General features: G+C 41.7%; 1 protein-coding gene across 2 annotated transcripts; it reads left to right on the plus strand.

Annotated features, from left to right (window-relative positions):
* Positions 1-5: 5 nt before the first annotated feature.
* On the plus strand, positions 6-13,884 carry Cops5 (COP9 signalosome subunit 5). 2 transcript variants are annotated; one of them, XM_051159299.1, is made up of 8 exons: positions 6-357; positions 2,843-3,077; positions 4,101-4,229; positions 5,983-6,048; positions 7,009-7,094; positions 9,863-9,974; positions 11,240-11,388; positions 13,649-13,884. In XM_051159299.1, exons 1-8 carry the CDS (start codon positions 215-217, stop codon positions 13,731-13,733), a joined length of 1,005 nt encoding a protein of 334 aa, XP_051015256.1. In that variant the 5' UTR covers positions 6-214; the 3' UTR covers positions 13,734-13,884. The 2 variants fall into 2 exon arrangements, with proteins under 2 accessions (XP_051015256.1, XP_051015263.1); XM_051159306.1 differs by having other exon boundaries at positions 217-365.
* Positions 13,885-14,906: the final 1,022 nt, after the last annotated feature.

The following is a 14,906-nucleotide window of genomic DNA, read 5'->3' on the forward strand; positions in this document are numbered from 1 at the left end:
GGAAGTGCTTTCTATATCGGTGCCGCCGCCGCCGCGCCCCAGGCAGGCGAATGGTCTGGACCAACGTCACCTCCGGTCTTAAGTGTCATGGCTGCCTTGAGAGTCTAGTGAGTGTGCGCCCGCGGTGGGGAAGGTGCAAGCCCGCACGCGGAGCCCCAGCAAAGTAAAGTTGCAACTTGATTGTGGAGGCGACAGCTTCTCCGGTCCCTCGGCCATGGCAGCTTCCGGGAGCGGTATGGCCCAGAAAACCTGGGAATTGGCCAACAACATGCAGGAAGCCCAGAGTATCGATGAAATCTACAAATATGACAAAAAACAACAGCAAGAAATCCTGGCAGCGAAACCCTGGACTAAGGAGTGAGGAGGTCCCTGGCGAGATGCAGGGGAGGGAAGGGATGGCGGGAGTTTAAGAGACCCTCGAGGGATGGGAGTTGAAATGGGTGGAGAGCTTCGCTTTCTGAGGGCCCTTGACAGAATACTGGCCACAGTGGTTTTTTAGTCTGCATTATCCGAGTCGGTAGAGCCTAACCCCTCTTCTAGGGCCTGCTTCCTTTCCGCTTTCAGAAAATTTCTTTAGCCGACTTGCCTCCAGGGAATCTAAGGGGCAGATTTAGGATGTCACTTTCTCAATCTGATTATTTTCATAATTCACACACGCTCTGCCTTGAACCTAGTAGCTTCATGCACCTTGTGGCAGGTTCAGTGGATCCCAAACTGAGGCGTGTGGACATTTTCAGAAAGCGAATGAGCAGGCCACTGACAAAAAACAAAAACAAAACAAAACTCTTTAAGAGATTTATTTTCCTGTAACTATTTTAGAGACATACCAAGTCTTACCGTTAGTCCTCTAAAATAGTACTACAAGTCATGTAAGTCCTATTAAAAAATAGAGCTTAAGTGCTATTTGCCCCCTAGCCAAACCCATGTTTCTTGGGGACTGACTACAAGTCAAAAGATTATAGAGCAGATTGTGTTAAGGAGGGTGAAGGAAAAAAAAAAAATCACAGAAGGATGCTGTCTTATCTGCCTCACTATTTTCAGGTATTTTGTTTTGTTAGCAAAGCTGGCTTTAACTGACAGTATTCAATTTTCATAATATTCTTGAGTAGTTACTGTGGCCTGGCACTGGCTTGAAGATCTTCATGTCATTTAATAATCACGGCAATCCAGTACTGAACTTTCATTCCTATCCTGTAAATAGGAAAATGAGCAAATACTTTCAGAAAGTCACCTCATGATCATACTACAGCAGTGAACTCAGGAGCAACAGACTGAAAAAGCAAGTCTCACAATACAAACATTGACTAGCATTAGGAAACTAAAATATCTAAGCTTATCTGTAAGATAAGAGTAAACCTAGCTATTGATGATGTCATGGGATTAGATGAAGTAATTTTAAACTTCTGGATGAACCATATGTAATGAGAGCACAGTGATGGTTGTCTTTCTCTTTTCCTCCAGTAAACAGAGTACCCAAATTTTTAATTTATGTCTTGATTTCCAAGACGGCCTCAGTATCTTTCAGCTTGTGGTTGAAATTTAGCAAAAACTGGGAGTCGCACTTGGTTGCTTTCTGTGGGCAGGCGCCCGAAACACTGAGTGACCTGCATAGATTACCTGGCTGTACCTAAAGCAAGCTGCTCTTTTGAGGTTGATGTAAACTGTCCACTTTTGTCACCATACGGCTCTAATGTTAGTTCTGACATATTGGCTACCTCAGTGTTTTTCCAATGTGTATGTTCAAGAGTTTAATCACACACAATGATTCCGTCACAGGAGAAGTAAGGATATTAAATCTACTTTCTAATTTGCAAGATGATAATAGAAGGAAGCAACACATTTTGACACGCTGTTTCTTTGAGAGTATCTTAAAAGGCAGGTTAATAAAGCTCATAACAGCACCTTGGGTTTTAGTTATTCAGGGACTGAGCTAAACACTTGATGTATTTTTTTCATACTAACTGTGAAATACCTATTTATAGCAATGTAATCTGGCATAGACATTAAGTGGTCCTGATGCCTCAATTAGGGCATATCAGTGTCAGTATCAAAAAGCAAACCTGAGCAGGCCAATCTCAGAGGCCACTTTGTAAAATTAGGTCCTCTGACTCAGAGGGCAAGAGTGCTTGCTATCAAGCAAGTAGACCTGAGTTTAAATCCCCTGCATCTGTGTGTGTCTGTGTGTGTGTGTGTGTGTAACAGCATTAGATGGAAGGAAAACAGCTTTCTGCAAGCTAGTCAGCCAGCCTAGCCAAAACAATAAGTTCCCAGTTAGTGAGAGACTGTCTCAAGGGATTAAAGTGCCAGTAACATAGAGGAGAGTGAGGTGGGTGTGCTGAGACCAGCCTGTGTATAGATAAGAGTTCCAGGACAGCCATGGATATACAGAAAAATCCTGTATCAAAAAAAAAAAAAAAAAAAAAAAGAAGAGGAAGACACCCAACAACCCCCTGTCATCTCACACTGATAACCATGTACCACATACAATAAGTAACTTATTTAACAAATCAATAAATTTAGGTCAGAAAGTTAGAACTGAGAAGATAATCAGAGCAATGGTAGTTCCATGTTAATAGAGAAAATAGACCTATGGAGCTGGTCATATTATTTCCCCACTTCACTTCAATAGTATAATTAAATTTACCTCAGACTCTTCACTTTCCCCAAGGGACACATAATGACTTGTGATGTTATTTCCAAGCACCTTGTACTTACTGCTTTCTTTCTCTTCCCACACTTACACTCCCCTTTCATCACCCTAAAGCCCTCGGTACTTATTTATTTTCACAAGAAGACGTCTTTTGAAAGTGTACCTTAATCATGCTGTGATTTTGTTTTGTAGTCACCATTACTTTAAATACTGCAAAATCTCAGCGTTGGCTCTACTGAAAATGGTGATGCATGCCAGATCAGGTGGCAACTTGGAAGTGATGGGTCTGATGCTGGGGAAAGTGGATGGTGAGACCATGATCATCATGGACAGCTTTGCTTTGCCTGTAGAGGGCACTGAAACCCGAGTAAATGCTCAGGCTGCCGCCTATGAGTATATGGCTGCATACATAGAAAATGCCAAACAGGTAAAAGCATTGGTTCTTTTTCTTTTATTACATTGTTTCTTAAAGCTTAATAACGCTTAAGAGTCTCAGGATGCCTTCTGGGTTTCTGAACTTAAAACTGCCCTTTTCACATTAAATCTGACACTTTAAATTGAACAGTTTTTATGTAAAGCATTAAAAGGCTTGTGAGATATGGTGTTAGAGTGGCAGGAGGGGGCGATCCTTCCCAAATAAATTGTCATAGTCACTGTTGTGTTTAAAAATCAAAAAATTATAGGCTGGAGATATAAGTTTGTGGTAGAGCTCACACTTAGCATTCATAAGCCCAGAGTTCAGAGTCTCCAGCATCCCTCAGAAAAAAAAAAAGAAGGAATTTAGGAATTAACTATTCCTGAATAGAGTGCATCTGTTAATGGACAATATAGGCAGTCTTTTTTGGTTGTTTTTGTGCTGTTTCTTCTTCTTCTTCTTTTCTTACCTATTTATTTACTTATATGGAACAAGCTCCAGAATTGATTGTTCAGATTTTTTTGTTTAAGTATAAAATGTTGTGTGTGGTGTGCAGCTATGCACAGATGTGTTTTTTGAGGTATTTGGAGTTTTTCTGGTTTTTTAAGATATGATTTTTCTGTGTATCCCTGGCTGTCCTGGACTCACTCTATAGACCAGGCTGGACTGGAGCTCAAGAGATCTGCCTGCCTCTGCCTCCCAAGCGCTGGAATTAAAGGTGTGCGCTACCACTCGCTGCTGCAGATGTGTTTGTTAATCTACAGAGTATCTCTGTGAGGGTGTATAAGATGTAAGCGATAGTGTCTGGGCTAAGAAACAGATAGGTGAGGGAAAACAGGAGGAGCCTGGATAGCCTTGTTCTTGTACCTTGATAATTTTACACTGTATGCATGTATCATCTATTCAGAAATTCCTTAACTTCAAAGCATCATGTGTGTCACACTCTTACTGGACCACAGTGCTTCATAAAACCTGCAAATGACAATATCTGAGATTAAACCATACCTCAGGCAAGCTTTTCCTTTGGTGTGTTAGGTTGGCCGCCTTGAAAATGCAATTGGCTGGTACCATAGCCACCCTGGTTACGGCTGCTGGCTCTCTGGGATTGACGTTAGCACACAGATGCTCAACCAGCAGTTCCAGGAACCGTTCGTAGCAGTGGTGGTAAGTTTTTGTTTTTTTTTTGTTTTTTTGTTTTTTTTTTTTTAAGAAACATGTCTTTGCTTTAGCAAAGGACCCTGTTTTGATTCCTGTTACCGACATGGAGGTTCATAACCATCTGTAACTCCAGGTCCAGAGTATCTGATGTGCTCCTCAGCAAGACATGCACTGAGGCAGTCATAAGTGGCAGTGCAAAGCGGGGGCTTGTGCATCCCGGGCTGGCCTTTACCTCCTTGTGTAACCAAGTTGAACTCCTGACCTCCTGTCCCTGTGTTCTAAGTGCTAGGATTATAAGTGTACACCAGCACATCTGTTTTCTCCTCTTTTTATTTTACATTGCTATTTTGTGTCTCTTTGTTTTTATGTGTTTGTCTCTGGAGCTGGGGGAGAGATATGCACATGCTATGACCATGTATAGAGGTGAGAAGACAACTTGCTGGGGTCAGTTCCTTCCTCCACCACATGGGTCTTAGGGATCAAACTCAGGCCCTCAGTCTCGGCAGCAAGCACTTCCACCCACAGGACCATCTTAGCAGCTCCGTTTTTGTTTGTTGTGTTTCGTTTTTGTTTATATGGTGTCTGGGCTCTAGCCTAGCATACGCTAGGTGAGCGAGAATTCTCTCTACCACTATATCCTCAGTCCTCCAGCTGTAGTAAATACTTCCAAAATTTTATCTGTTATGAGTGTTTGCATGTGTCTATGTGTACCTCACATGTGCCTAGTGCCAAGGAGGGTGTTGGATGCCCTATTAACTGGAGTTAGAGAATTGGAGACCACCATGTGGGTGCTGGGAACCAAACCCAGGTCTTTCTGCCAGAACAGCAAGTACTCTTTAACTGCTGAGCTATCCCTCCAACCCATATAAGTTTGGTTTTGGTTTTAGTTTTCTTTGGTTTGGTTTTGTAGTTGTTTTTGACACAGGGTCTCTCTATTGTGTAGCTCTGACTGTCCTAGAACTGGGTCTGTAGACCAGGCTGTCCTTGAACTCCTAGAGAGCCACCTGCTTCTGCCTCCCCAGTACTGAGATTAATGGCATATGCCACCCAGCTTGTTTTGTTTTGTTATAGGCAGTTCTTATTGAGTTCTTCAAGAAGATTTGCTAAAGAAAGAATACTGGAAAATTAAAACAGTGTAGTAAAGGATAAAGCTCTAGTGTCAGTCTCCCTAGGGAGTTCTTACACACACACACACACACACACACACACACACACACACACACACACACAACCTGCACCTCACACTGCACTCATGTGAGATGAAGGTAATTGATAGAACCCATGTCACCTTCTCAGCTCTTCCTTGGCAATTCAATCAGGATTGACAGAACTGAAGAAGCGGAAGTGGCTGGACCTGTCTTCTTTATGTCCAGAGTGCTTTAGATGTAATCTGGGTCTTTTTTTTTTTTTTTTTAAAGGAGGAAGCTAATAGCCTTTCATTTATTAAAGAGGGTAGGTAGGAGAGGGTAGCTTCTCAGGTTGTTTGTTATTTTAAAGACATGTTCTTGCCAAGTAGCATGCACAGTTTAAATAATACTAATTAAATATTCTTTGGTGATAGAGTAACTTAAGTCAGTTAACTGAAGTATTCCTGTTTCATTGAACTTTTCTAGTTGTTTTGATTATCCTTTTCAGATTGTTTGCTAGTTCATGTATGTGTGTGCAGTGCTATATTTACTTGTCTGCTTTGGGTTCCTGATGCTGACTCAGTGGAGCCAATGGTTTATGTCAACCAATATTAGGCATATATCTCTTGTAGATTGACCCAACCAGAACAATCTCTGCAGGAAAAGTGAATCTTGGCGCCTTTAGGACGTATCCAAAGGTAATTTGTATGGAGGGGCTGTGAGGGGCAGTCTCGGGTATCGGAGCCTCAAAATTACTTCCCTCTGAAGTACTGTGAATACAGATGTGTGTCACTACAGGGGTGGTGTGTGCTAATGAGCGCAGGCACTGAATAGTGTGCCGGTCGGAAGACAGCCTTGGCTGTGAGTCATTGCCTTCCACCTTGTTTGAGACAGGACCTTTTACTTTTCACTGTGTACAAGCTAACAGGTTTGAATAGCGGGCTTCTGTGGATTCTGTCCCCACCTCCCATCTGACTATAGACAGCTGGAAATGCAGATGTGCACCAACCAGCCCTGCTTTGTGCCGGTTTTGGGGTCCCAATTTAGCTCCTCACATTTATACACAAGTGTTTGGCTTTTTGTGTTTACTTCCCGGGTCTCAGGCAAGCACACTCTCCCTGAGCTATATATGAAACCTGTATGGTACTTATTAATGTAGAAGGATTTTCAGATACAAAATTTCAAACTGCTACAGTTCAAATCAAAAGATAGCACATTATGTTATATATTAATCATGCCAGACAAAGGGTTCTATTTATTAAGAAGCATTTGTGTGCCCCTGGCAATTTGATAAGTACTAGAGAAACAAGCTGAATCCATTTCCTTCCTTTAGTCAGCAATAGATATTATTAGCGTAGGTACACGGCACCTAAGAACAAGAGAAACGAAGCCATAAACCAAACCCGGCCTAGAGCAGCTAACAGCATTGGACTTGAGTAGGAGCAATGTGCTTTTCTTTCTTAGGCTTGTTGTTTGGTTTGGTTTTTAAGATAGAATCCCATTCTGTATAACCCAGGCTCACCTGGAGCTGGCTATGTGCTGCCCTCACAGTGGCTGCAGTCCTTTTGTCTCTGCCTCCCAAGTACTGAAATTAGCATTAACCTGTGTGAGCCACCAGGCCCAGCTGTTATTGATGCTTTTCTGTTTGTTTTTGTTAGGGCTACAAACCTCCAGATGAAGGACCTTCTGAGTACCAGACTATACCACTTAATAAAATAGAAGATTTTGGTGTGCACTGCAAACAGTGAGTAATTGACCAGTCGTCAGGGCCACAGTTGCAGCACAACAACAGAATGCTTGGCCATAACTCCCAAGGCCCTGGGTTCAACCCCAGCACCAAAACTCAGAAATCATTTAGTCCGAGACTTATTTCACACATGAGAAAGACTCAAACAAAATGCATTTCATAATATATAGTACCTTTGAAATAGTAGTTAAAAAAAAACAAATTTAGGATAATGTTTCTCTTTTACTTATATTTATTCCTCAATTATTAATCTAGCTCATTGTCTTTCAGATAACCATAAACATTTTTTCATTGCACAGGATATTTAGTCCATAACAAAATTAATAGTTGAAACATATACGCAAGTACAGTTGACAGTAACATGTTTGCTGCCCTTAACATACACAATTTTAGTATGGCGAGATGGCTCAGTGAATAAAGGTCTCTTGATGCCAAGGCTGACAGCCTAAATTCACTCTTGTATAAGTACCAAACACACTCACCTGATTGTGCCACTGGAGCATCTGACAACCTAAGCTCAATCCCCAAAAATGTATGAGGGGAAATTAAGAATTAATTCCTGCCAGTTGCTCCCTGACTTCCACATGGTACATTCATCCATGTGGTGGTATTCATACACAGACAATAAATAAATATACGTTTTTATTTTGTTTTGGCCTTTGGCTTTTTCAAGCAGGGTGTCTCTGTGTAGCCTTGGCTGTCCTGGACTCACTCTGTAGACCAGGCTGGCCTCGAACTCACAGAGATCCACCTGCCTCTGCCTACCTGAGTACTGGGATAAGGTTTGTGCTATCGATGCCTGAAGAGGTCACCAGATCTCACTATAGATGGTTGTGAGCCACCATGTAGTGGCTAGGAATTGAACTCAGGACCTCTAGAAGAGTAGCCATTGCTCTTGACCTCTGAGCCATCTCTCTAGCTCCTGATTTCAACTTTTTATTCCTCACTGCTGAACCTTGGTCCAGAGCCACATTGTGCCCATGTGACAAAATATTCCACTCAGCCCCAGGGAAATGGCCTCAGAGTCTGAGCCGTTTTTTCTTCCTGTCTGCCTGCTCCGTGGGCTTTCTTTCTGGGTCTCCATCCTCCCGTTTCTCTGAACACCCAATTGTACTGCCACAGCCAGATCTCTAAAACTCTCCTCTCACTATATCACTGCTCTGCACAAACACCTTCCAGGAGTCCCAAGAAACCAGAGGGTTTCTTGTTTAATGTACTAGCTTTTAACAAAATAAGTGTTTTACACAAACAAGACCACAGCACAGCTTCCTGGCTTTTCCTCACATCATTCTGCTCTCACTAATTGCCCAGCCAAACTGATGTGCTTTTCTCCTCTATGTGTGTGTGCACGCCATGGCACAGGTGTAGAGAGGAACAACAGGACAACTTTGGTGGAGTCTGTTCTTTTTCTGCCTTTATGTTTTAATTGGGTCCCAGGGCTCGAACTCAGATCTCCAGGCTTTGCCTGGGCCACCTCACCAGCACATTAAAGACTTTGAAAAGTGTTACCTTGGGGCTTCTCAGGCAGTTCTAGCTCCAAAATGACCAATTGAGTTCTTCTACTCTTTTTTTCAAGACAGACTTTCTCTGAAACAGCTCCGGCCATCCTGGAACTCACTCATAGACAAAGCTGGCCTCAAACACAGAGAGATATGCCTGCCTCTGCCTCCCAGGTGCTGGAATTAAAGGCACGTGCCACCACCACCCGGCTGAGTTCTTCTACTCTCAAATCCTTTTTTATTTTAAGATTTATTTCTTTCATTTATTGCATACAAGTGCTTTATCTGCCAAAGAGGGCATCAGATTACATTATGGATGGTTCTGAGCCACCATGTGGTTGCTGGGAATTGAACTCAGGACCTCTGGAAGAGAAGATGGTGTTCTTAAACACTGAGCCATCTCTCCAGCCCAAGTTCTACTCTTAAGAGAACTTGTTATCTCTAGTATAGGGGCAAGTGGCTGGTTTGTATATATATTGTAGCACCAGTCACTACTAGTGAGCATATTTTATTGTATTTAACTTTGGTCTGAATGATGAGTTTCTCAGTGAGAAATTTTCTTGTGCTTCCTTATATCCACTGGTTTATGGAACCCACTAAGATATTTAAATATCATGGTCATGCACACCTTTAATCGCAGCACTTGAGAGGCAGAGGTAGGGGGATCTCTGTATGATCGAGGGCAGCCTGGCCTACAAAGCAAGCCCAGGCTAGCCAGGACTGTATATCAAGACCCTGTTTTTCAATAATAATAATAATAGTAGTAGTAATAATAATAATGATGATAATAATAATAAATGTTCAGACATGTATCTAAATATCCCTTGAGTCTCTGTGATTATTGAACTACCTTTTCAAAGCAGTAGAAAGGCACCTTAGGAACTAGTTGAGGTATGCTTTTCAAAAACCACAAGGGCCTAACACAGAAGGAAGGAGTGGGAGCTCTGTGTCATTTCTAGTGGTTTCACAAAGGCTGAGCCTAGAGGGCAGCTCACTGAGCTCAGCCTCTTCTCTAGAATTGATAAGCTCAGTAACACAGATATACACGTGTCGTTTAGGAGTTCCTTCTGCTACTAGCTCCTTGGAAATTTGGAAGCACTACAAAAGGAAAAACAGATTTATAAAACAAGTAAAGTTAGACAGATTTAGAGCCATACTACCTGAAGACAGAGGAAATATATAAATTTGCTTAAGTGTAGCCAAGACTTGTATCCAATGTAGCAGTACATTCACTTCACTTGTCAAATGTGTGCTCTTGTTTTGTAGATATTATGCCTTAGAAGTCTCATATTTCAAATCCTCTTTGGATCGTAAACTGCTTGAGCTTTTGTGGAATAAATACTGGGTGAATACCCTGAGTTCCTCTAGCTTGCTTACTGTAAGTACTGTGCTTGTTCCATTTGTATTTTGTTTTGTTTTGTTTTGTTTTTGAGATAGCCTTACTCTGAAGCCCAAGCTGGACTCAAACTCAGGTCAACTCAAACACAAGAAGATCAAAGGACAGCCCAGCAGTGTTTTATGTGGGTCCCAGGGATCAAACTTAGGTGCTTAGGCTTAGCAGCAAGCTCCTTTACACACAGAGCCACCTTAACAGTCCCTGGTTTCAGGTGCTTGGTTGTTGGGATCACAGGCAAGTGACATTATACCTGACTAATAAGAATTTTAGCCAAGCTACTAACGCTGTTTAATAATTGAAATTCCTTTCACAGTAAGGCACATCAAGGCCAAACTAGACGAGGATGCTAGGCAATCCAAATGGGATAAGGTCTCCTTGTGCCTTAAAGAGATAAATAGAGGAAAAAACAAAATACCGTTTTTGTTGCCTCAGATAGCAAGTAGGTCTCTGACATGTGACACTCTAGGTCAGTGGTTCTCAGCCTGTAGATTGCAACCCCCACAGGGGCCACACATGAGACACCCTGCGTGTCAGATATTTACAGCATGACTCATAACAGTAGCAGTGCTGCAGCATGAAAGGGCAATGAAAGAAGTTTTGGTTGGACGTCATCACAGCATGTGGAACTATATTAAAGGGTTAAAGTAGTAGGGAGGTTGAGAACCACTGCTCTAGTTAAAACTAACAGGGTACCAAACGAAGGGCAGACACTGTGGGTCAGTCAGTCGAGCAGCAGAGCTTTCCTTAGCACACTTAGGTTCTCATGCAAGTGCAGTTATGAAGTCACAGCCTTCTTTACAGGCTTCATGTGAACACAGATGGCAGCTTTCACTTCCCATCTCATGGTGTTCGGAAGACAAGACCAACCCTGGGAAGCAGAGCCAGGAAGATCTCTGAGTTCAAAGCCCGCTAGGACTAACTACATAGTGAGGCCCTGTCTCAAAAACAAACGTGTGTGTGTGTGTGTGTGTGTGTGTGTTTGTGTGTGTTTGTACACATACAGAACATGTACAGAACATGTGGGTGGTGCATCTGTAGTTCCAGCTACTCAGAACAGTAAGGCCAACTTGGGCAAGACTCTGTCAAAACAACTATGAAGGGCTGAGAGTACAACTGTATGGAGTGCTTGCTTGCTTCATATGTACATGGTCCCTGAAGGCAGTCTTAACCCTGTTTTTTGTTTTTTGTTTTTTGTTTTTAATGGTAACCTTCTGTGGTAAAATGACAACATACTGTTTTCTCCACAGAATGCTGACTATACCACTGGCCAGGTGTTTGACTTGTCTGAAAAGTTAGAGCAGTCAGAAGCCCAACTGGGACGTGGGAGTTTCATGTTGGGTTTAGAAACACATGACCGGAAGTCAGAAGACAAACTTGCCAAAGCTACTAGAGACAGGTAAGAATCCGTGTGCGGGGTTCTGCCCCGACTCTCTCTCTCTCTCTTAGAACTTGAAGATGGTAGATTCTGATTCCTTGTGGTACAGCTTACAATGATGCCTGACATTATCTGCTGAGCCCTTTTAAGAAGTCACATGTAAATTCTCAGTTCATAGTTTGAAATCCTAGAGGACATTACACAAAACAGAAAGCTCAAGGCAGAGACCTAGGACTAGCATAGAAAGTGCCAAGTCACCCTCCCTAGGCTCAGCCACATGGTGTACAAGGAAAGTGGTCTCTTACTAGATCTTTTCTTTGGAGGGAAAGGCTTACAAAGGCGTGCTTACCCTTTTCTTCAACTCAATATTTTCTGAAGAATTAAATTAAGATTAATTTGCCAATTTTCAGATTCCAGAGTATCATGGGAGAGATTCTTTCTCTTAAGTCTTTGTGCTATAAGTATTCTTTCTACAGTATTTTATTATCGCATATTTTACTTCCTAAGTATTTCCTTGGGATGTGGTCTCTGATAACTTAGATGATAATGTGGCTCTCTGACACATATACTATAAAGGGTTGCAACGACTAATAACTTTACTCCACAAAAACTTGAGTTTTAATGTGATACAAGCAAAAGGAAGAGAGAACATTTGGACAGCTAAAAGCTGACTCATTGGTGTCTGTTTTGACATAGGGCTTTGGGGATTCTTTCTTCAGCCACTAGCCCATTTCCATTTTGGGGAGTGTTTTTTGTTTTGTTTTGTTTTTCCTTTTTTCATACTCTTTCTGTTTCTCTTCCCTGCCAAACTTGAAAAACATGACTTTCCCTCGATCTCTTCCAAGATTTCTACCTGTCATATCTTTTTCCCCTAAACTCTAATACAATTGCCTTTGAGCATGAATAAATAAAAAATAAAATAAAAATAAATTTTAAAAAGATGGTTCCCATAGGAAGAAAGGGACGGGGGAAGGTGAACTTTATCTTGGCGACTTATGGTAGAAATACCTCATCCTGGTGGTGAGATGGAGCTCAGTGGCTGAACTCTGACCTATTGTGCACAGGCTCTGCCTTCACCCTAGCACCACAAACCAATTCAAGAAACATCTTGTATGCTTCCAGCAGGTAGAATGGCCCAGCTGTGTCCATCTGGCCTGCCTGTCTAAAATTCATACTGTTACCTACTTTTATTTTCTCAGTGCTGGGCATAGCATCAGGACACATGGATTTGTTTCTTTGTTTTGGCTTTTGTTTGTTTTATTTTATGGTTTAGAAGGGGAGTTTTGCTTTGTTTTTGTCAATTCATTTAGGACTTTGCTTGTTTATATGTTTTGTTGTTTTCTTTTTCCTCACAGGATTTCTCAATTTTATTTAAAAAAAATAAGTAGGGAGGTCAAAGACAGTAATAGAAATAGACAATTTCCTCTTGAGAATTACTTTAATAAAAAGTTAACTCTTCTCAATATTGGAGTTTTGTCAATTTTTTTTGTTTTTTTTTTTTTTTTTTTTTTAATCATTTCTGGAATCTCCATCCACTGACATGACTATCAACTCTGTAGGATGTTTAGTTATTTTCAAGAACCATAGAATCCTTTAAAATTGCTTAAATTATTCTAAGGAGTAACATTTTAAAAACACACAACACACGTCAGTGTAAAATAATGTTATACATGTGGTATGTGCATGGGAGTGTGTAGGTGTGCATGTGTGTGGACCGGCTTGTGCCTGTGTGTGTGTGCATTTGCCCATGTGTGTGAGTTGTTTTGCACGCATGTGGAGTTCAGAGGACAGCTTGTATGTAGAATCTGTTCTCTCCTTCTACCACGTGGATTTTGAGGATCTAACTCAAGTCGTCAGGCTTATTAGCAAGAGCCTTTACCCATCTGAGCCATCTTGCCAGCCCCAGAAATAATACATTTTTATATAATACTGGAATTAGTGTGTCACTATTGAACATTGCTAAAATGTATTCCATAATGAATGTAGTTTTAGTTGCCTTCAAAAACAGAATTTTTCCCAGAGCCAGAGCAGCAAAATTAACTTATGAATTATATTAAGGTATACAGTTATTCCTTTTTATAGAGTCTCTAGTCAGTAATGAAAAAAACATATAACATGCAAAGCAGAATGTTTAAAAGTCAAGGGAAAAATCGGTGGGATTTGAAGAATATGAATAGAACCAAGTCCTTCTTGGACGTAGAGGGTGAGCATGCGGGGAACGGTGTGATGTTTGAAGCAGCCTTCAGTTGGTAACATTGTATTATGTGTTTCTTCTCTCCAGCTGTAAAACTACCATAGAAGCCATCCATGGATTGATGTCTCAGGTTATTAAGGATAAACTGTTTAATCAAATTAACGTCGCTTAGCTACCACTGAGTACTTTTTCCTGGAAGCTGGTATGTGGAAGGGAAAAAAGCTCAAGTAACACTTTTAACCCAGTTACCAAGATTCCGATTAGAAGACTAAGGTGCTGTGCAGTGTCCTGAGTGTTAGCACTGTAATAAAGTATCACACGAACTTGTCCTTCTGTGGTTTTGTGGGCAGGGTTGCCTTTGGTGCTCTTGCTTATGTGAGGAAAAGGCTTACTAGACCTGTGTGTGTTTCTAGTCTTGCCTATCAAAGTCATCAGAGAATCTCAGCGTTTAGTCACACAATGCTCATAAACTTTTCAGTTTTTCTTGTACCTTCTCTTTGACAAATTATTAGTAAAAATATAATTTAACTTAAAAAATAACATTAATAAAATAGGATCTTACTACAGAGCCCTGACTAGCCTGAGTCTCGGTGTGTAGCACAGGTTACAAACCCACAGCAGTCCCCTGCTCAGCCTCTCAGATGCTGGGATCACAGACACATGCCACCGCTCCTCATTGTCATTTTCACATTCCTATGAGCAACACCAAAGCCTATCCTGTTTTCTTTTCCTGAAAACCCTGCACAAAACCCAAGTCCAAGTGGGTCAAAGACCTCAACATTAAACTGGAGACACTGAATCTAATAGAAGAGAAAGTTAGGAAGAGCCTAGAACTCACTGGCCCAGGAGACACCTTCCTGACAGAACACCAATAGCTCAGGCTCTAAGATCAACAATAAATGAGACCTCGTGAAACTGAAAGCTTCTGTAAGGCAAAGGACACTGTCAACAGAACAAAATGGCAGCCTACAGACTGGGAAAAGATCTTCACCAACCCTATATTCGACAAAGGGCTGATATCCAAAATATATAAAGAACTCAAGAAATTAAACACCAACAAACCAAATAACCCAATTAGAGCATGCACGGGCCAGATCTAGACCCCCCTACACATATGTAGCACATGTGCAGCTTGGTCATCATGTGGGTCTCATGACAATTAGAGTCGGGGGCTGTCTATGACTCTTGCCTGTCTTTGAGTCCCTTTCCTATAGCTGGGCTGCCTTGTCTGGTAAGTGCAACTTGATGTACCAGGGATGATTGGTACCCCTGTTGGGGGAGGCTTCCCTTATGGGGGGTAGGTGGTGTGAGGGTGGAACTGGAAGGAAAGCGGGGGCTGAAATCG

Source organism: Acomys russatus, chromosome 2 (assembly GCF_903995435.1).
Source record: "Acomys russatus chromosome 2, mAcoRus1.1, whole genome shotgun sequence".
Classification (NCBI taxonomy): domain Eukaryota; kingdom Metazoa; phylum Chordata; class Mammalia; order Rodentia; family Muridae; genus Acomys; species Acomys russatus.